Here is a 22501-nt window from a genome sequence, read left to right as displayed (position 1 = left end):
TCTAACCACCATTTTAGACTGTAGAGAGTGGCGGCTGATAGTCTGAGTCTTCCATTCAGACGACCTTGAAGACTCCTTTCTGCTTCTAGGATTTCGGACTGCAATACCCGAGTGTGGAATTGAGCCCACTGAACGGCCGGTATACATGACGTCAATGACCCCAGAAGGGACATTGCGTCTCTCAAGGTTAGATTTGGATCTTCCCTTACAGTCCTGACTTTGCGAATAATCCTCTGCTTTTTTTCTTCTGGAAGGAAACACAGCTGATCTTCTGAACTTAGCAGAATACCGAGGAAAATCTGACTCCTTGATGGCTCTAACTTTGATTCCTTTAGGTTGACCAACCAACCTAGGTCCTGTAGAGATGATATTATACAGTTTAGGGGGATTTTTCACTGAGTAAACGAATTCCCCACAACCAGGAAGTCATCCAAGTAGGGTATAACTAATGTATCCTGTTCTCTGATATAGGCCATTACTTCCGAAATGATTTTAGTAAACACCCTCTGTGCCATAGATAATCCAAATGGCATTGCCTTAAACTGAAAATGTCTAACCTGATTGTTTAATTGCACCGCCATTCTGAGGAATCGCTGGTGATCCTTGTGAATGGGAAGATGGTAGTACGCATCCTTTAGATCCAGAACGGTCATAAAACACCTGGGAAAAAAGTTTAGTTGCCGATTTAATGGATTCCATTTTAAAAGGCATGGTATTGTAGAAATTTATTCAGCTTCCGTAAATTTATGATGGTCCGAAAGGATCCATCAGGCTTGGAGATTAAAAATAAAGGGGAATAAAATCCCTCTTTCTCCTGATCTTTCGGTACCTCCACAATAACCTCCTTTTGTCTCAACAGCTGAACCTCTCTTTCCAGGGCCTGTTGTTGATCTGACGAACTAAGGGCAGTTAATACATAGTAATCAGGAGGTATCTTCCGAAACTCCAACTTTAATCCTGATGCAACTATACCCAAAATCCAGCTGCTGGAAGTTATTTTGGCCCATTGATTCTAGAAATAACTTAGTCTATCCCCTACTGGAAGATGTGATTTATCTGTAATTGCGTCTACGCCTTGAAGATGATGATGAGGTATTGAAGTCTGAACCTTTCTTCCTTGGCTCCGTCGGCTCCCAATCCCAGTTTGAATAGGGTCTTTGGTAGGGGATGAGTCTCCTGAAGGTATTCCTAAAAGTGGGAATGAATACTTTAGGAAATCCCTTCTTCCTATCCTCTGCCTAGGCGAGGTGGTCATCCAGCACAGGGCCAAATAAGTACTCACCCCTGCATGGAATCGTACATAGTTTAGCTCTAGCTTGAGCGTCCCCTTTCCAGGTCTTAAGCCATAGGGCTCATCGGGTGGCATTCGAGAGTCCCGCTGATCTGGCTGCAAGCCTCAGAGTCTACAGACGCATCTGCCAAATACGCCACACCCTCACGAATCTGAGACAGGGAGTCCAGCAATTTGGATGTGAAAGCCACAGCTGCGTCCACCTTAGGGACCTTCACCCACTCGGCTAAAACTATCATCAAAGGGGTATCTTCTCTTTGCAGATGATGGCAAAAAACCCTTATCCTGCTTATCCCATTCACGTTTAATAAGGTCCTTAACCGTGTCCACTACAGGAAATGACCTACGATTCTTCTGACAACCCCGCAAACATTATATCCTGGGTTGACCTTGGCTCCTTGTTCTCCGCAACCCCCATGGTTGTGCGAACCGCCTTAACCAACACATCCATACCATCCACCGAAAAGCATGGCCTTCCCTCTTCATCCGAGGAGGATGGCGATGAGGAACCTGAACATTCGCCCTCTTGTAAGGACGGGCTAGATCCTGGCGATACCCCAATAGACCTCTCATGCCGACTGCCTTTAAGGGAATAATTTATCTCTTCCCTGATGACCGCCCCGAGGTCTGATGCACGAAGGGGAGACTCTTCCTCTAAGGTCCGACAAATACAGGCCTGGCAAAGCTTTTTACTATAGCTGTCAGGCAAGGGTACTGTACACAATGCACACTGCTTATGCGTAGTTTTAGTTGTCTTTTTGGCCTACAACAAAGCACAAAAAATGGACCATATCAGCTACTAGGTGTATTTATAACACTCACCAAAGGCTGAACTCCGTAGTACCGGTTTTGGAGGAGGTGAATCCACACGTGACGCTGGGGCGCTCGAACGCTGTTGCCCCCGTACCACACTGCTGCTACTTCTTGAGCGGCTGCTACCGCTTTTTCTGCGCTGCTCAGGCACCTCCACCTGAAGGTGCTGTGTCCCCAACCGAGGACATGTTGCCGCACATCCAGCACACAGCCTCCGCTGCTTAATACCTGCAGCCGCGCCTCCTCGCCGGCCTCCCCTGGAATTGTTACCATCTACTTCCGGGTCACCAGCGCTGATGGACGCCGAGCCAGCGCTGCGCTCACGCGACCCAGGGCGGCACTGCCTGACCCTGGGATCACGATATCCACATGGCCAGACGAGGAGAGGTCTGCAAGCAGGACACCCCCGACGCTGCTTCCAGTGACCCAGTCTCTGCCGTTCCCGCAGACACCGCGCAGAGGCTGAAGGACCTGGGAAAGAACTTCGTGCTTTAGCACCTGTCTGTTCCCATCTAGGACAAGAACCCAAACTGGAGTGGTGAGGGGGACCGCCCCTTTAAGTCCTGTAGGTTCCTGTCCAGATGGTGGGCGGATCCCCTCTCTCGTAGGGTGCTGTCGTGGCGATAGGAAAAAGCAGGGACATGCAGAGACACGCCGGCAGCAGGTGAGTATGATGGACAGCTGCTGCTCCCCCTCCGACCCGGAAGGTCCGGCGATGACCCGCTGGTGGTACTGCGCAAGGGCCTGATACCACCAGCGGGTGCCATATTAAAATACCCATCACTTGGGTATTCCAATATGGCGGTCGGCGTACTTACGGTGCGGCACGGTGGATTGTGGGATTCGAGGACATCCAGACGGAAGTGGACATCAAATATATAAATAGATATTTGGCTAGTTCATGACAAAGGGTTACAAGATGCAGCACCGTAAAATTCACTTGACAAGAAATAACCCTGCGAAGAGGACATAAAAGATTTATTCATTCTAAACATACACCTTACATTCTTGATGATCTAAGGTCTATGATGGCTGCCAATTTCCAGTAAAATCAAGTTATTCTTCAGTAGGGTGGTCCTATAGAGCAATGATTGCAGAGGCAGTGTGCATGCTCTGTCTCCATATCATTCAAACAGTACATTTTGGCAATTGATGGGGGGTCAGTGAGGCTCTGTGGTCAAATCTCCTATTGATGTAGTACTTATCACTTATCCTTGATCTTGGTGAAAAATTCCATTTAAGAGCTACTTACAGTAACTATGTAAAGCTCAGCCGTTTGTGTTGAAGACTCTTCTGGCCAATCGTGCCATGTTCTAGGTACAGTGTATCTGCAGGCCAGCCCCTGTGGCAAGAAGCCTGGTAACTCGCATACTTTCCTTCAATAGAGAGTGACTGCCTGCTCAAAGGGAACCCTGTCAGCAGGATTGTGCCCAGTAACCTACACACTCTGTCAGGTTGGCACCGTAATACTGATTACAAGGATACCTGGGGTGATGAAATCTGCCTTGTGGTTGTTTAATCTTAATTTGTGGTTTTCAGTTAATGAGACTCTCGTGCTTCAGGGCGGCCGGTGAGGGTCTTTATGTGGTGCTCTGCTTACATATTCATCTGTATGGTTTATGACAAGTCACTGATCCTTCCATGCCCCCTATTTTACATACTCTATATCTTATTGTTTGGAGAAAAAAAAATTACATTCATCATGCAGGCGCCGGCGCTGTAGCATGATTGGAGCTATAACATCCATATTTTGATTTTATTTAGTAATATAAACTTATTTAGGAAAAAAAACAAATTCTTCCTCAAAACTGCGTCGGCCGTGCCTGCGCAGTAGCATAATTCGAAACGTGATAGATGCAACTGCACAAGAGCCATTTTGCCAGACAAAAGAAAAAATTGTCTCCACTAAGATGGCACCGGCCGCACTGGCGCAGTAGCATCTATCAGCGATACGTGGGGGGCTTTACACCTAATCCATTGATGCCCATGTCCCCTGTAAAAGACAAAAAAATAATAAAAACATCCTATTCCTCATCTGTCCGATGATAGTTCAGTAATGGGTCATGTCCCACGATGATATGGGTGACCTTGATAGCGGTCACATCAGTGATACGACCAACAAGCCAGTCAGCTCACAGAGAGACAAAGGTGTGCAAACACTTCTGCAGTGTATAGCAGTAACTTGAAAAAGTTCTCACAGCGATCGGTGCTGTGAGGTGACTGGGATTCATCAGCTATGAACTCCGGTTACTTTTCTCACGTCACCGCTACACACTCCAGGCCTGGATAGCGGTCGTAAACACATTAATGGAATATCGTCGGACAGGTGAGGAATATGGTGTTTTTTTGTCTTTTACAGGGAACATGGGCATCAATTATAACTTTGCTTTTCATATTTATTTCAAATAAAGGTGTATGTGTATTTTAATTAAAGAACTTCATCACTTTTTTTTTTTTTACAATGTAACTACAGGGTTAGTAATGGGGTGTCTTTTTGACGCCGCTTCATTTCAAACCCCTGGGTTGTTTGAACAAAAATCGGTGTGGGACCCCTCTATTCTTGATAACTAGCCATGATAAAGCTGACAGCTGAGGGCTTCAAAAATAGATTAAAATCAGAAGAGGCCCCACGTCATTTTTTATTTTATTTTTTTATTTGTTGCACAGGGCTAAAAATATTTTCGTGGGAAAAATTATTTTTTTTTTAAATTTTCATGGCTCTACGTTATAAACTTCTGCGAAGTACCTGGGGGCTCAAGGTGCTCAACACATCTAGATACATTCCTTGAAGGGTCTAGTTTCCAAAATGTGGGGGCTTTCCACTGTTTAAGCACATCAGGGGCTCTTCAAATGCAACAGGGCATCCACTAATTATTCCAGCCAATTTTGCGTTCAAAAATTTAAATGGCACTCCTTCCCTTTTGAGCCCTGCCATGTGCCAAAACAGTAGTTGACCCTCACATATGGAGCATCAGCGTTGTCAGGAGAAATTGCACAACAAATTATTGGGGCTATTTCCTCCTGTTAGCCTTGTGAAAATGAAAATAATTGGGTCTAAATTAAATTTTTGGTGAAAAAAGTTAAATGTTCATTTTTCCTTCCACATTCCATTAATTCCTGTGAAGCACCTGAAGGGTTAAACTTCTTGAATTTAGTTTTCAGCACCTTGAGGGATGCACTTTTTTGAATGGTGTCACTTTGGGGTATTTTCTGTCATATGGACGAAAGGTCACTTCAAATGTCATGTGTTCCCTAAAAAAAAAATGCTTGTTATTTTTTTTGTAAAAATGAGAAAATCTCTGTTCAACTTTGAACCCTTATAAGTTCCAAAGAAAAAAAAAAATGATGTTTAAAAAATTGTGCTGATGTAAAGTAAAATAGACATGTGGGAACTGTTGTTATTTATTAACTATTTTGTCTGACATAACTCTCTGGTTTAAGGACATATTAAAAGTTTGAAGATTGCAAAGACTTTCGACAAATCTCAGTTTTGTTTTTTTCTCACAAATAAACGCAAGTCATATCTAAGAAATGTTACCACTATAATGAAGTACAATAGGTCATGAAAAAACAAATCCATGGGATCCATTGTAGCGTTCCAGAGTTATTACCACATAAAGTGACACTGGTCTGAGTTATAAAATTTGTCCTGATCAAGATTGTGAAAACAGGCTCGGGGATGAAGGGGTTAATGACCGACAAATTCCCAATCCTAAGGGGCTAATAGAAAAACTTGTAATAGAAAAAAGTAAAATCTAGCAATCGCAAGTAGAAAAAAAAAAAAAAAGGGACATTAAAACTTCACATTTAATAGGAAGTCTATAAAAAAATCCATCATGAGACCGGATAGAAAAAATAAAATGTAGGAAAAAAAAAGGGTGAACCACAAAATATGCATAGGTGACACGTTTCGACCACACTGGTTCTTAATCATAGCCAGTGTGGTTCGAAACACGCCATCTATGCATATTTTATAGTTTCATTTTTTTTTTAAATAATTTTTCATGATGGATTTTCTAAAGATTTTCTATTAAAATGTGATGTTTTAATATACACTGCTCAAAAAATAAAGGGAACACAAACACAATGTAACTCCACGTAAATCACACGTCTGTGAAAACAAGCTGCCCACTTATGAAGCAACACCGATTGTGAATCAATTTCTCTTGCAGTTGTGCAAATGGAACAAACAGGTAGAAATTCTACGCAATTAGAAAGACAACACCTATAAAAGGAGTAGTTTTGAAGGTGGTGACCAAAGAACATTTCTCTGTCCTGATCCTTTTTGGCTATTGCTTTGGTCACTTTTACATTTTGTCATTGCTCTCACCCCTAGAGGTACAGTAGCAACCGACAGAAGTTGCTCAGATAGTGCAGCTCATCCAGGCCGGCACATCAGTGCGAGCTGTGGCAAGAGTAGCTGTCAGTACAGTAAACAGAGCATGGCACAGATACGAGGAGACAGACCAATACACCAGGAGATGTGGAGGGGGCCGAAGGAGGGCAACAACCCTGCAGCAGGACCGCTACCCCCTCCTTTGTGCAAAGAGGAACAGGAGGAGCAGTGCCAAAGCCCTGCAAAATGACCTCCAGCAGGTCACCAACATCCATTTGTTTACTCAAACTGTCAGAAAGACTCCATGAGGGTGGTATGAGGGCCTGACATCCACAAGGGGGTGTTGTGTTTACAGCCCAACATCGTGCAGGGCGATTGACAGATTCAACATTTGCACCCGGTGCTCTTCATGGATAAGAGCAGGTTCACACTGAGCACATGTAACAGACGTGACAGTCTGGAGAGGTCGCGGAGAATGTTCTGCTGCCTGCAACATCCTCCAGCATTACTGCTTTGGAAGTGGGTCAGTAATGATGTAGGGAGGCATTTCTTTGGAGGGCCGCACAGCCCTCCGTGTGTTAGCCTAATGAGTGACATTAGGTAGTACAGAGACAAGATCTTCAGACCCATTGTGAGACCAAATGCAGGTGCACTGGGCCCTGGGTTCCTTCTGATGCATGACAATGCATATGCCTCATGTGGCTGAAGTCTATTAACAGTTCCTGCATGATGAAGGCATTGATGCTATGGACTGACCTGCCTGTTCCCCAGATCGGAATCCAACTGAGCACATCTGGGACATCATGTCTCATTCCATCTACCAACGCCACGTTGCACCACAGACTATCCAGGAGTTGACTGATGCATTAATCCAGGTCTAGGAGGAGATCCCTCAGGAGAACATTCACCGCCTCATCAGTACCATGCCCAGGTGTTGTAGGGGATGTCATACAGGCATGTGGAGGGCATACACACTATTGAGCATCATTTACTTGTGTTGAGGCATTTCCACTGAAGTTGGATCAGCCTGTAATTTGATTTTCCACTTTGATTTTGAATATCATTCCAAATCCAGTCCTACATGCGATAATCATTTTGATTTACAGTGATCATTTTTATGCTTTATTGTTCTCAACGCAGTCCAGTATGTAAGGAATAAAGATTTGCAATTGAAACGTGTAAAAACATTTTTTTCCCCTCACCTATTCCACTCCATCCAGTAACAACCAGATGGAAATCTATTATCCGTGCATCTTTTTGAGAATTTGTGGATCCATGACCTGCACTAAAAACTGGGAGAGCTCATAAGTATCCTTTTCCTTTTTTTTGTCTATAAAAACTATGTACAGTGCTAGCAAAAGGAGAACTAAAGGAAAACGCACTTCATCAATAAAGTACAGCAAATTAAACTTCCTGTTTTTCAACTGCCGTATATACTCGAGTATGCCGAGAATTTCAGCCCATTTTTTTGGCTGAAATTGCCCCTCTCGGCTTATACTCCAGTCACTCCCAGGGCTCGGCAGGGGAGGGAGAGCGCGGCAGCTGTCTAATAATACTCACCTGCTCCTGGCACGGTCCGTGCACGTCCCTGGTTCCCGGGCGCCGGCAGCTTCTTCCTGTAGTGAGCGGTCACATGGTACCGCTCATTACAGTAATGAATATAAACCAGACTCCACTCCCACGGGGCGGAGCCGCATATTCATTACTGTAATGAGAGGTACCATGTGACCGCTCACTACAGGAAGAAGCTGCTGGGGAACAAATGTGCAGGGACCGTGCCAGGAGCAGTTGAGTATAACGCAGTACGCGATATTCACCTGCTCCCCATTCCATCGCCGTCTGCCGCTGCGTCTTCCCCGTCCTCTGCAGTGACACTCAAATCAGACGGCACGATGACGCGATTAGTGCGCGCGGGGAAGACACAGCGGCGGCCGTTGGTGGAACGGGGAGCAGGTGAATATAGCAAGTGCCAGGGGCCTGAGAGGCGAGTATGATTATTTTTTTTAGTCGCAGCAACAGCATATGGGGCAAATGTCTGTATGGAGCATCTTATGGGGCCATGTGCAGCGTTATATCATTCCATGTCAAGTGAACCAATGATTTTTACCACTATATTTTTAATTCTTTTGAGATTTTGTTATTTGGTAATAGTGTGTCAGAGAATGCAAAATGTGAAGAAAAAAATTCTAGATTTTTTTTATTTTTTATTGATTTTCAAAGTTCGGAAAAACTGCGAATTTCGGTGTTGCCTGCCATTACATTTCTCCCCATAACTCAGGCTAGAAAAGAGATAGAGAAGCAAAATAAACACCATTCTACTCAGAACTGTACAGGCTTTCACCAGATGTCACAAGAGTATCTTTAATAATATTTTACCTATGCGAACGCAAGTGCAAAACTTTAAAACGCATTTCCGAAAAAAACGTTTAATTTAAAAATTTCAAAAACTGCACATGTGCCTGCTATGCGCCTAGACATTTCTGCACCAAAATACAAGCTGGCATCGTGGTGGGATCATATTTTAAAAAATAAAACTATTACACTGTCAGTTCAAAAATCTTGATCTCAGATCTGTTCAGCCTGTGGTCTAACAGTGTGGGGTCTAGATTTACCAAATAATCCATGATTGCTAGATATTACTGTATTATTTTATTATGTTAGAGCTTAGAAGCAGGAGAGGACAGAGGAGAAAGCTTTGTTAGGGCTGAGGATGACCAGGGGTAGAAGGTGACTGCAGAGCAGATGACAGGCCGGCAGCTCCTGCCTCCAGAGGCCATATTCACACCAAATCTTATCACCCAGGAGAGGTAACTCCTCAAATGGAGGGAGAAAAATATTCTTAACATCCAGTTCATGTATTGTACAAACCAGGACTACAAAGAGGAGGAGGAGAGTTTGTGAAAACATCAGTTACAGGAAGCAGAACCCATCACAGCGACTCAGCAATACCGGACTGTCATCCCATGTAGTGGAAATAAAGACAGCGACGTCCATGACGTGGTAGAAGGCAGCACAAGATCGGCCATGGATGACACAACTGGCTATGTGACCTGTGAATATGATCGGCGCTGGTGGCTACTGGACTCTCCAAAGATTGTGAAAATGAAGACGTAGAAGTGACTTTTTTGAACCTTCTGGTCCAGCGCCGTCCTTTGTGTATCCAAGAAAACCAGACATTGTAAAAGTGAACAAAAATCAGATATAACTCAGGTGGAGCCGAGCACCATGACAGCCGCACATACTGACACAAAAGGAAACGGCCATTGCTAGTGAGCGCTTATGGACAAGATGACATTTCACCCACTAGAAGGGACACATTGATGATAACAGGCCAGTGTAAAAACCTACTATTAATTGTTTGATTAGTTCATATTTTATAGTACGAGGATTTAACTACTGGACTATTCTTCTTAAACACTTCAGAAATAACATGTTTAGTGATATAGTAGAAAAAAAATGTTCCATGTATAAATAGGTGGTAAAAATATTGGTTCTTTTAATCTTGTTTTTAACATATAATTAGGATCAGACTGTATTTAGAAAATCACACTTGAGGATATGATCACGTTTTTTCTTTTGGCTTGTTCAATGCATTCAGGTTGAAAATGCTGAGCAAGTTGTTATGATGATTAAGATGTATTTATTCTGGCACTTCGGTAGTTTGTTGCGTTTCTTTATTGTTACATATAAATGTTGAATGCAATAAGTTGTAATTTGAAAAGAAAAAGGGAAGAAACTCACACAAACAAAAAATCAGATGATTCAAGGCTTAAAAAATACAAATGTGATAGGTCCCAAGTTGAATCCCTGTACAAATATAAACAAGGACACAAGTAACACACATGCATGTTTTCAAAATTTTAAAACATACGTTTTTTTCAGAATTGCGCATCAAAATGTTTAATTTTATTTCACCAAAACAAAATATAAAGAAACATAGTCTTGTGACATATCAAATGAAAGCCGGTACCGTTCTGAGAAAAATGCTGCCTCTCCCACCTCTTTATCTTAATTCTAGCCCGAGATATGATAAAAAATGTAAAGCCATACCAGGCCAAAATCTGCGCTTTTTTAAAACTTAAAAAATCTGTAAAAAATTAACTGATGAAGGAAAAAATTCTAAACTTTTAATTTGTAATTAACTAAAGTTGTACTTCATAAAAACAAAAAATAAAAAAAATCTAAAGACGTCAGGTAAAAAAAATATTCATATGTGGATCACTTGATATGGAATGACCCTGGGGCAAATATATGTGTGGGACCATGTACAGCATTATATAGGGCAAATATCTGTATGGAGCATCTTATGGGGCCATGTGCAGCATTATATGGGGAAAATATCTGTATGGGGCCATGTGCAGCATTATATGGGGAAAATATCTCTATTGAGCATCTTACGGGGCCATGTGCAGCATTATATGGGGCACATATCTCTATGGAGCATCTTATGGGGCCATGTGTAGCATTATATGTGGCAAATATCTCTATGTAGCATCTGATGGGCCCATAATCAGCATTTGTGGAGCATTATACAGGGCAAATGTGTCTATGGAGCATCTTATGGGGCCATAATCAGCATTTGTGCAGCATTATATGGGGCAAATATCTCTATGGAGCATCTTATGGGGCCATAATCAGCATTTGTAGAGCATTATATGGGGCAAATGTCTGTACGAAGCATCTTATGGGGCCATAACATTTGTGCAGCATTGTATGGGGGATATTTTAACATGGAGCTTCTTATGGGGCTCATCATAAACTGTATGGAGCAGTATATGGGGCTCCTGAGTCAATATGGATATTCAAAAACACTTAACCTACTGATGTCTCAATTAATTTTACTTTTATTGGTATCTATTTTTATTTTTTAATTTTACCAGTAGCTGCTGCATTTTCCACCCTAGGCTTATACTCGAGTCATTACGTTTTCCCAGTTTTTTGTGTCGAGTATATACGGTATGTATTACATCAATCTTAACCAATCCCTTAAAATTTTCACTCAATCCTGGTAGATTGAGGAACAAATCTATACACAATCCTCTTTTTCATGATGCCACTTCGCAACAAAGGCCTAAATTATACATGCGCTATCTTAGCGCGCAGACACACTGTGGCTCATCACATATCCATTTCTTGTGATCCAATCTCACCCAATGGGTCCCTGTTTGAAACTAAAAAGTACACACGACATCCATGTTGCATCTGTGAGCAGCACTTTGAAGGACAAATACAACATTTTTCGCTATACATTGTCAGCACAATAATCCAGTTCATTTGCCTCCATTCCGTCATTGTTGCAGATTCTTGCAGTTCTCAGTTTAATGTCATTGTCCCAAAAGTGCTATTACCAACATCCTCATAAGGAAATACAGCTGTAATTAAGTGAATATTTAACTGCACTGCAATGTTTAACTCATAAGAAGCAGTAAGGTTATGTGCACCCGTCAGGATTTGTTGCAGAAATTTACTGAACAAAACCGGACATTTTCTGCAAGAAATCCGCATGCGTTTTTGGGGGTTAAGGGGTTAAACCTTCTTTCCTCCAGAAGTAGAGGATGCTCCCTTGTCCCTGTCTCAGGTCTACAAATAAGAAGGTCATTAGAAAGGTCTCTGTACTGTCCCCTCATATATTTATACATTGTAATAAGATCACCCCTTAGCCTTCGTTTTTCCAAACTAAAAACCCCAAGTGTAATAACCTATCTTGGTATTGCAGCCCCCCTCAGTCCTCTAATAACCTTGGTCGCTCTTCTCTGCACCCGCTCTAGTTCAGTTATGTCTTTCTTATGCACCAGAGACCAGAACTGTACACAGTATTCTAAGGGTACCGTCACACATTGAAATTTTAATCGCTGCGACGGCACGATTCGTGACGTCGCAGCGTCGTATAATCATCGCTCCAGCATCGTAGACTGCTGTCACACGTTGCAATCACGGCGCTGGAGCGATGCCAAAGTCCCCGGGTAACCAGGGTAAACATCGGGTAACTAAGCGCAGGGCCGCGCTTAGTAACCCGATGTTTACCCTGGTTACCAGCGTAAACGTAAAAAAACAAACAGTACATACTCACCCGTCGGTGTCCTTCAGGTCCCTTGCCGTCTGCTTCCTGCTCTGAGTGCAGCCGTACAGTGAGAGCAGAGCGCAGCACCGCTGCGCTCTGCTCTCACTTTCCGGCCGGCACTCAGAGCAGGAAGCAGACGGCAAGGGACCTGAAGGACACCGACGGGTGAGTATGTACGGTTTGTTTTTTTACGTTTACGCTTGTAACCAGGGTAAACATCGGGTTACTAAGCGCGGCCCTGCGCTTAGTTACCCGATGTTTACCCTGGTTACAAGCGAAGACATCGCTGGATCGCTGTCACACACAACGATCCAGCGATGTCAGCGGGTGATCAAGCGACGAAAGAAAGTTCCAAACGATCTGCTACGACGTACGATTCTCAGCAGGGTGTCTGATCGCAGTAGCGTGTCAGACACAGCGATATCGTAACGATATCGCTAGAACGTCACGAATCGTAACGTCGTAGCGATGGAAATTTCAATGTGTGACGGTACCCTTAGTGTGGTGGCACAAGTGACTTGTATAGAGGTAAAAAAAAAGGATTACTTACCGGTAATACTCTTTTATAGAGCCACGACAGCACCCGCTTGAGAGGGGATCCGCCCCTAGGAACAGGAAACCTTATGGAGAGAAAAGGGGCGGTCCCCCTCGCTCCCACAGTTGGGTTACAGAGAATGAGAGCAACCGCCCACCAGTTTTAATAGGCAATCCAATATTTTTCTTTATCTTTACTTAAGTATGACTAGCTAAATTAACCATTCACCCTTATCAGTGCTCTTATGCAAAATAGTTATTAGGGAGGGAAGTGAGTGGGTGCTGTCGTGGCTCTATGAAGGAGTATTACCGGTAAGTAATCCGTTTTTTTCTCCTCGCCACGACAGCACCCACTTGAGACACTTTTAGAGATAGTTATTTGGGGGGGGGGGATCACCGTGTTAAGGACTGATCTACCAAAAGATAAGTCAGTGGAGGAAGACAAGTCCAATCTATAATGACTGTAAAAGGTAGATGGAGAAGACCAAGTTGCGGTCTTACATATTAGTTCAATTGGGACTTCCACTCTTTCAGCCCAGGATGATGCTACCGCCCGGGCGGAGTGTGTTTTTACCATCTCAGGTGGATTCTCCCCTTTTGATGAATAAGCCAGGCATATTGCATCCCGAATCCACTGGGATAACGTACTTTTTGTGACTCCAGATCCTTCCTTATGGCCCTGGAAGGAAACAAAGAGCCCCGCTCTTCCTCCAGGGGCTAGTTCTGTCTAAATAAGCTATTATGGCCCTTCTCACATCTAGTGTATGGTATTTCTCCTCTTCCTGATTTGCGGGATTATTATAGAAGGAAGGAAGATTTCTTGAGACCTATGGAATTTAGTGCCTTCTTTAGGCAAGTAAGGGTCTGTTTTTAGGACAATCCTATCCTGGTATACTGACAGAAAGGGAGGATCTATTGACAACGCCTGAATGTCACCTTCTCTTCTCGCTGATACTAGAGCAACAAGAAGAACTGTCTAAGGCTACGTTCACATTTGCGGTGTGCGCCGCAGTGTCGTCGCCGCAACGCACAACGCAACAAAAACGCAGTACAAACGCATGGTTTTTCGACGCATGCGTTGAACGCATGCGTCGAAAAACGCAGCGTTTTTTTGGAAACGCAGTTGCGTTTTGTCCAAAAACGCTGCGTTTTTCGACGCATGCGTTTTCCTACAGTGAGTCATTCTTCATCACCCAAAAAAAAAAAAAAAAAAAAAAAAATGTCTACACACTAGATAAGGACCACCAATGGCTAGAAGAGGGTTGGTGTAATGTTGTGTGTATATATACCCTGGCAGAGATGAATTCCTCCCATTTTGCTGGTATTCATGATGGAGCGTCCCATGGACAGTATCTACATGGATATGGAGATAGAATTTGCCTTGGCTAATGCCTATGCTGTCGCCTGTTTTCATCAAAGGGAAAGGGAAAAACGGAGATGGAGTCGTCGCCGCTTTTGGATACACCCTATCGTGGAAGTCCGGGAGAGCCGTGGAGCATACCATTGCTTGTTTGGCGAACTGAATGACAACCTGGAGAAATATTTCGAATATACCAGGATGTCTCAGGACAGCTTCCGCTATCTTCTGCGTCGGGTGGAAGGATCCATTAGCAGGCAGGACACGCAGCTCCGGAGAGCTATTTCCGCAGAGGAACGGCTGCTGGTGACTCTACGGTACGTAGCTGTTTGAATGACTGTGATATGTTCTTCCCTTTGTGTTTTTTAATTTTTTATTTTTTTTGGGTTTGGTATGGTCAATGTACTTTTATAAATTGCAATGTACTTTAATGTAATTTCTTTATCTTCTTGGCAGTTTCCTGGCTACCGGAGAGACCTTGAGATCACTTCATTTTCAATTCCGGATTGGAGTCTCCACTCTTTCCAGAATTATTGCTGACACATGCCGCGCTTTGTGGGATAATCTCCGGGAGGAATTTTTACCCGTCCCCACAATTGAAATCTGGGAGGCCAACGCACAGAAATTTGAGCAAGTGTGTTCTTTTCCAAACTGTATTGGCGCAGTGGATGGAAAGCACATTCGGATTACCAAGCCTGCGAAAAGTGGATCCGTTTTCTACAATTACAAAAAATACTGTTCCACTGTGCTCATGGCAATTGCCGGTGCGGACTGCCGTTTTCTCGCAGTGGACATTGGTGCGTTTGGCCGTGCAAATGACTCACGCACATTTAAAGAGTCGGATATGGGCCAAAGATTATATGGCAACAATTTTAATTTCCCACAGCCACGACCTCTTCCCCACACCGAAGGCCCTGCGATGCCATTTGTTGTGGTTGGGGATGAGGCATTCCAAATGTCTGCCAACCTATTGAAACCCTACTCCAGTCGGGGCTTGGACCATACAAAAAGGGTTTTCAATTACAGACTGTCCAGGGCCAGAAGGACTGTGGAGTGCGCCTTTGGCATCCTTGTCTCCAAATGGCGTATATTAGGATCCGCCATTAATCTTAAAATTGAAACAGTGGATGAGGTGGTGAAGGCTTGTGTGGTTCTCCACAATTACATTATGGCCAAAGAGAGACTGAATGTCGAACTCGATGAACCCATAGCCAACCCATTGGCCGATTACCAAGATCATCCTCTGAGGACAAGTGTGGAAATTGCGCAGATGAGGGATCGTTTTGCGGCCTATTTTGTGTCAGATGTTGGCCATGTGTCATGGCAAGATCAAATGGTGTAGTAATAATGTTACTGTTGGACTGTATTCTGGTTTTAACTACACCAATAAATACATCTACTTTGACTGCTAAAAATGTAATATAATAATAAACTAATTCTCCAGTAAATGTGCAATAAATGTAATCCGTTTAGGTTGGTATGGTTATGTCAAATTTGGCATCTACCTATAGTTCACAAATGTAATGTGCCTCATCTAAAAAACTTGGAACCCTTTGTTTTTAAAATGTTGTTGTTTAATAAAAAAAATTTCTAAGTTTTCTACCCTGCTTCAAAGAACAAATTTATAACATACCATGACAGCAAAAGCAACGATACCAGCGATGTTTTACAATGGTAACCTGGGTAAATATCGGGTTACTAAGCGTAGGGCGGTGCTTAGTAACCTGATATTTACCCTGGTTACCAGTGTTAAATGTAAAAAACAAAAACAAAAACAGTACATATACTCATCTTCGCGTCCCCCGGCGTCCGCTTCCTGCACTAACTGAGCGCCGGCCGTAAAGTGAATGCACAGCACAGCGGTGATGTGACCGCTCTGCTGTTAGGGCCGTCACTCAGTCAGTGCAGGGAAGCTGACGCCGGGGGACGCGATTGTGAGTATATGTACTGTTTTTCTTTTTTACATTTAACACTGGTAACCAGGGTAAACATCGGAAGCGCGGCCCCGCGCTTAGCAACCCGATGTTTACCCTGGTTACCCGGGGACCTCGGCATCGTTGGTCGCTGGAGAGCTGTCACACAGACAGCTCTCCAGCGACCAAATAGCGATGCTGCAGTGATCTGCATCATTGTCTGTTTCGCTGCAGCATTGTTAAGTGTGAAGGTACCTTTACGGTATGTGTCCACGTTCAGGATTGCATCCGGATTTTGTCACGATTTTTCATCAGTATTTGTAAGCAAAAACCAGGAGTGGAACAATTAGAGGAAAAGTAGAATAGAAACATATGCTCCACTTCTGTATTTATCACCCACTCCTGGTTTTGGCTTACAAATACGGATGTAAAATCCTGACCAAATTCTGATGCAATACTGAGCGTGGACACATACCCTTAGTGTTTGAAAACACCTCATACAGCAATGAGAGACACCCAAAAAAAGGCAAAATAAAAATTCTAAAAATACTGTCTGACATTGCATATATGAGGTGTTTGAAGCACAAAATGTGTAGACGGCGCACGGCGTGAATTGCCGAGAAGTATACTGGAAAATAACAACAAATATTGTTGTTTTAAAACGAAAAATTTTTATTGGGGGGAAACAGAAAAAAAAAAAGGGGAAAGAAACTTAGGGGGTATCAACCTCCGCTACCAGCGGTGAATGGTATGTCTCTGGTGGTTGGGAACGGGGAGAGGAAGAGGATGCTGAGTCAGAGTCCAGTAGGCTAGATGGGAGGTCCAAACCCTCCGCAGGGTATACTGGGGAAACCGCCACATCTGTAGGGGAGGGAGGAGGCAACACAAGCCTTTGCCAGCTTCTTGGTTGGCTCTGGCTGCTCCTGCTGTGGCTAGAGCCCCGGTGCGTACTTGGTGTCTGTATTGGAGCAGCCAGAGCCTCAGTGTGTGCCTCACTGTGTGTCCTCTTCCTTTTTTTCTCTCCCGCGGCAGCTGCCCCAGAATGACGGCTACGGGAGGATAAGGGCCTGGCAGGAGCAGGAGTCGGCGGCACAATGCTATGGTGCCTGTGGTGGCGTCGCTCGGCATATGGACCTCGGTGGGGTGGCTGGAGTGGCTCTGCAGCAGGAGTCGGAGTCATGCTAGCCAGCGACGGCACTACGGGCATTGTCGCTGACTGCATGACCCGAGCCTGCTGCAGAGCCCTCACGTAGGCAGTGTTGCAGGCCTGCATCACCGAAATCTGGAGTTCCGGCGTAAGGTGTTCCACCATGCCCTTAGCAATGGTACTAAAAAAATGTTTGGCCGGACTCGAGAGCTCGGATTCCATAGTTTCAAGGCGCCGGTCGATATTGGACAGACGAGTGTCCATTTTATCGCTCAACGCCTTGAAACAGTTCTGGAAAACCGTGCTCAAATGCAAAAATTCGGGCATGGCTGGCCTGTCCGAGGCCCGCTGGCGCTGTCGGGAATTCCCGAACGAAGGTGCGCCAGAGGCCTCGGGCAGGGGAACACCTGATGGACCGGCTGCCGGTTCTCCAGATGGTGGTGCAAGCCTGCTGTCGCTGTGGGAGGGCTGTGACGGGTCAGATGGCGATTCATGAAGGTCCGCTCCTGCGGGGCGAGCTCGCTCGAGGGTGCTGCTGTGTGTCCTGTGAAAAGATAAGGAAAAAATTAGTCTTCAATTAATAAACTATCACATACGCCAACTCCTGTAATAAAATTAACATTACATGACAACAATACATTACAATCCCCTGTCTCTCAGTCTGTGTGGCCTATAATAAACTGCTGATTGTTATCGCCAGCTGACCGTTATGGCTGATGATAACAATCATGGACATACCTACGGCAGAAAATGACTGTTCATTCCCACTGCCAAAGCCTTTTTACCTCATACCTCTGTCATCGTTAAAAAAAATTTTTGTCTAAAAATCTTTCTTGACGCTGCCTATGCCGCAAAAATAGTATAAAATTTAAAGTCAAGATAAAAATAAAAAAAAAAAATAAAAAAATACACAGTGACTTTGCTGATCTGATCGCAGGAACGGCCATGACGTTTGGATCATGTGATCGAGACGTCATCATTATTCCTGCGATCAGAACTACCCTGACTCACAACGTAACCTGTCATGGACTACAAGGACTCACGCTTAACCATAAAAATTACTAATGGGCTATATACCATTCCACTAGGGAAAAAGTTACGTGGATGGCCAATATGCTACGCTGACTACATGGATGGCCAATACACTATGTGCCTGGGAAATATACTATGTGGATAAGTGGCTAGAACGTGTACTATGTGGCTGCGATATAGTGGCCTGGCAATATACTATGTGGATGCACAATGTACGTGGCTGGGCAATGTACTATGTGGCTGTGCAATATGCTATGTGGCTGGGCAATGTACAATGTGGCTGTGCAATATGGTATGTGGACAAAATACTTACTGTCGGCGGCCAAGGATTGGTCTTAGGAACTGTAGTGCCCTGTTATATTTGTAGGGCACCGACTTGGACGCAGCAGCACCACTGCGAGCTTGCTCCTCCTCAGCACGGATCCCCTTATTGAAACGGTCCTTCATGGATCGCCATCTGGTCCTCAACTTTTTAACTGTGAATGCAAAGAAAAAAAAAAGGTTACATATTTAGCATTTTAAAAGGATAAAACAACCGTGTGCGTTGCAAAGTTTAGGCGTTGATCGCATCACACACGGTTGTGTTTATCCTGGCAAGATGGGTCATAGCAACGTATCAGCAGGGCGTATCAGCAATACTCACCAAAGTTGCTTTTGTCCGTGTTTGAAGCGCTGTCAAAGCCATCCCACAGCGACTTTGCCACCTCTACCCACAAACGCCTCAACACCACCTGGTCCATGTGCCGGGGGTCACGGCTGTCCCACAACGGGCCACGCTCCTGGATGCTGGAGATCAGGAGGTCCACATCAAATCCGGTATCTCCTTGGTCCCGTTGTGAAACCTAGAAAAATTAGAAAACATTAAGGTTACAAATATGCAAATATTAACAACCACCAGCACCTGTCATGATATGTACCTTTGCCCTATCCTGTCTTTGCCATTTGATGTATGTATATTGCTGGTTTCTACACCTGTATTTTGTGATGTTTTTGTGCAGGGAGTTCAACTTTATGTTACCTTCCCCCAATACTTGCTGCCCTTAAAAGCTATAATGTAATTAAGCTTTGTAAACATCCCTAGTGAAAGCAGGATGCTCCTCAAATGTAATGTTCCTCACAGCAGGATGCTAGTCAATAAAAAAAAAAATTTAAATAAAAAAAAAAATACTCACTCGCCGGCCTGACGCCACACCTTGGCCCCGAGCTCTCTGCTCCCGCTGACTGCCTTCCCCCTCACTTGAAGAAGCCTGTAAAAATTGTTTACAAAAATTATTGTCAATGCTACAAATGGCAGCGAATAGTAAGCAACTGGACATAATTACTCACCGCACTCCCCCGCGCCGATTGGCTAGATGCTGCAGAAGAACTTGGCATTCTTGAAAAATTGTTCTGCAAAGAAAAAATGAGCAAAAAATCACATCCAATGCTAACAATGGCACATATAATAAAATAGGCCAAAAAAAAAAATTTACAACCACAATTGACTGTTGAATGAAAGGACAATGCAAACTCAACAAGCGACACCACAACACCATACATTGCAAGAGAATACAATAGAAGATACAACACAAGAATAGACGCAAACAAAATTAAGCAAAAATAGACACCTATGTCCGAATTTTTTTTAAATAAAAACTTTACAAAAAAAACCTTTATTTATACAGGAAAAAAAAAAAGGCACAATGAAATAGCAAACTAATCAACGCCATACTTTACAATTACATCAAGACATGATCCAAAACAACACCATCTGGTAACATAACCACACAAATACATCATAAAAAGGCGATAATACCATTCTAGATAAGATAACCCATCAGAGATAAAAAAAAAAAAAAAAAATTGAATAGAATGGCATATAGCCGCACGGAATTACAAATGAAACATCATAAATGTAGCCCCCCCACCAGCAAGAAAAGACTCAAGGAAAGAAAAAAAAATGCCAACAGCATAATAAAACACAGCAAGACATGAGCCAAGAAAACGCCATACGGTTACCCCCAACAATAGAAACAAGAAAAAGACATGCACCAGAAATTTAACAAGAAAAAATCAGCCAAAAAAAAGACATTGAACAACCGCATGACAGCAGAACAACCCAAAATCCATTAAAACCAGTCCAAAACCAAGCAAGGCCGAAGACAATAAACGCCAGCATAAAGTACATCAGAACCAGATTTACAAAACACAATATTTCAATAACCCACAGTGCCATAACCGTACAATAGCACAGACCAAACATTGCACAAATTTAATCAAAATCAAGAAATAAAACACAGAATAAAAAATATGCAAAGAGAAATATATACTTACAGGTTTGGAAAGCAGATTGCTCCTCTCTGTCTTGTCTGGATAGCCTTGTGAAAGACAATGGCAACTATATATATATATATAGTTTTTTTTTTAGTGTCTAGACAAAGTCTAGACAATGTTTTGCATTTTTTATTGGACAACGCATGCGTCGTACAACGCACCACGACGCAAGTACTTGCGTTGTCAATACAAGTCAATGGGGAATAAGGCGCATCGACGACGCAAACACGACGCATGCGTTTTTTAAAACGTCGGCGCCGCCCGAAAAATGCAACATGTTGCGTTTGCCGCGCCCTGACAGGTGCGCCCTAACGCCGCATGCGGCGTACAACGCAACACAACGCATGACAACGCATGTACATGCGGCCCCATGCGGCGCCAATGTTAAAGATAGGGCCGCACGACGCATGCGTTTTCATGCGGCGACGACGCTGCGGCGCACACCGCAAATGTGAACGTAGCCTTAAGGGAGATTTATTTTATGTGGGCTGAGTCTAGTGGCTCGAATGGGTCTCCTGTTAAAAGCTTCGAGAATTAGATTGAGATCCCATGGTGGAATGTGAGGAATTTGGACAGCTTCTGATCCTTGACATGCTAAAATGAATCGGTCTACCCACCTGTCTCCTGCAATATTGCGACTATATAAGGCCCCCAGCACAGATACTTCTACTTTCAAAGTATTAACTGATAGGCCTAAATCACACCCTCTTTGGAGAAACTCTAAGATAGCGGAAATGGGAATTTCTTTTGACAGAGCTTCTGGCAAAAGCTAAGAAATTTCCTCCATACCCTTACATATATAGTTGTTGTAGTCTTTTTCCTACTCAGTAGAAGGGTATCAATTTGTCTGAAAAGCCTCTTAGCTTTAGTAGCTGCCTCTCAAATTTCAGGCTGTCAACTGTAGGCCCTTCACATGAGGGTGGTTGAAGGGGCCCTGTGACTGGAGATCCTGATCCTCTGGGAGAATCCACAGATCCGAGATTGACATGGCTCTGAGCAAGGAGAACCATGGTCTCTTGGGCCAAAATGGTGCTATGAGAATCACGTTTGCTCTGTCCTCCCTTAAATTCCCAATTACTGTCGGAACGAGTATCATTGGAGGAAATGCATATGCTTGCCGGTATGTCCACGGAACTTGGAGGGCATCGAGGAGATTGGGGTTGTCTGTCAGAAACAGTGAAGCAAATTTTTCGACTTGTCTGTTGCTCCTTGTTGCGAAAATGTCTATTTCGGGTGTGCCCCATCTCTCTCTGTTAACATTCTGAAGATGTGACGGTTGAGTACCCACTCTCCTTGGTGGAGGGTGTGACGGCTGAGGAAATCGGCTTTTGAATTGTCCACTCCTCTGACATGAAGTGCTGACAAGGATAGAAGATGTTTCTTGGCTATAGTTCGGATGTCGTCTGCTATAGACATGTGAGCTCCTGATCTCGTTCCTCCTTGATGATTTATGTACGCGACAGATGTCATGTTGTCTGATAATATTCTTGTGTGTTCCTTGTAACTGCGGAAGGAATTTACAGATGGCATGATAGATGGCTTTTAGTTCCCTTTCATTAGATGAATCGTCTGACTCACTAATAGACCATTGTCCTTGAACTATCTGATCTCCTAGATGTGCTCCCCAACCATTAGCACTAGTATCAGTAAAAATTGTTTTTGAGGGTATAACCACCCAAGGAACCCCACCTACAAGATGATTTG

General features: G+C 43.7%; 2 protein-coding genes across 7 annotated transcripts in view; both read right to left on the bottom strand.

Annotated features, from left to right (window-relative positions):
- The window catches only part of DTX2 (deltex E3 ubiquitin ligase 2), a 155475-nt gene that overhangs the window by 82373 nt on the left and 50601 nt on the right, over positions 1-22501 (bottom strand). The gene's annotated exons all lie outside the window — the stretch shown is intronic.
- On the bottom strand, positions 16395-20316 carry LOC143816202 (uncharacterized). Its single transcript, XM_077296303.1, has 4 exons — positions 19657-20316; positions 19128-19326; positions 18798-18960; positions 16395-17996 (listed from the first exon to the last, which is right to left on the bottom strand). The coding sequence occupies exons 1-4, from the start codon at positions 19798-19800 to the stop codon at positions 17018-17020; spliced, it is 1485 nt and encodes a 494-aa protein (XP_077152418.1). The 5' UTR covers positions 19801-20316; the 3' UTR covers positions 16395-17017.

The sequence above is a fragment of the Ranitomeya variabilis genome, chromosome 3 (assembly GCF_051348905.1).
Source record: "Ranitomeya variabilis isolate aRanVar5 chromosome 3, aRanVar5.hap1, whole genome shotgun sequence".
In the NCBI taxonomy this organism is placed as follows: Eukaryota; Metazoa; Chordata; class Amphibia; order Anura; family Dendrobatidae; genus Ranitomeya; species Ranitomeya variabilis.
The sequence above is the reverse complement of the archived record's forward strand: the minus strand, read 5'-3'. Positions and strand labels throughout refer to the sequence as shown.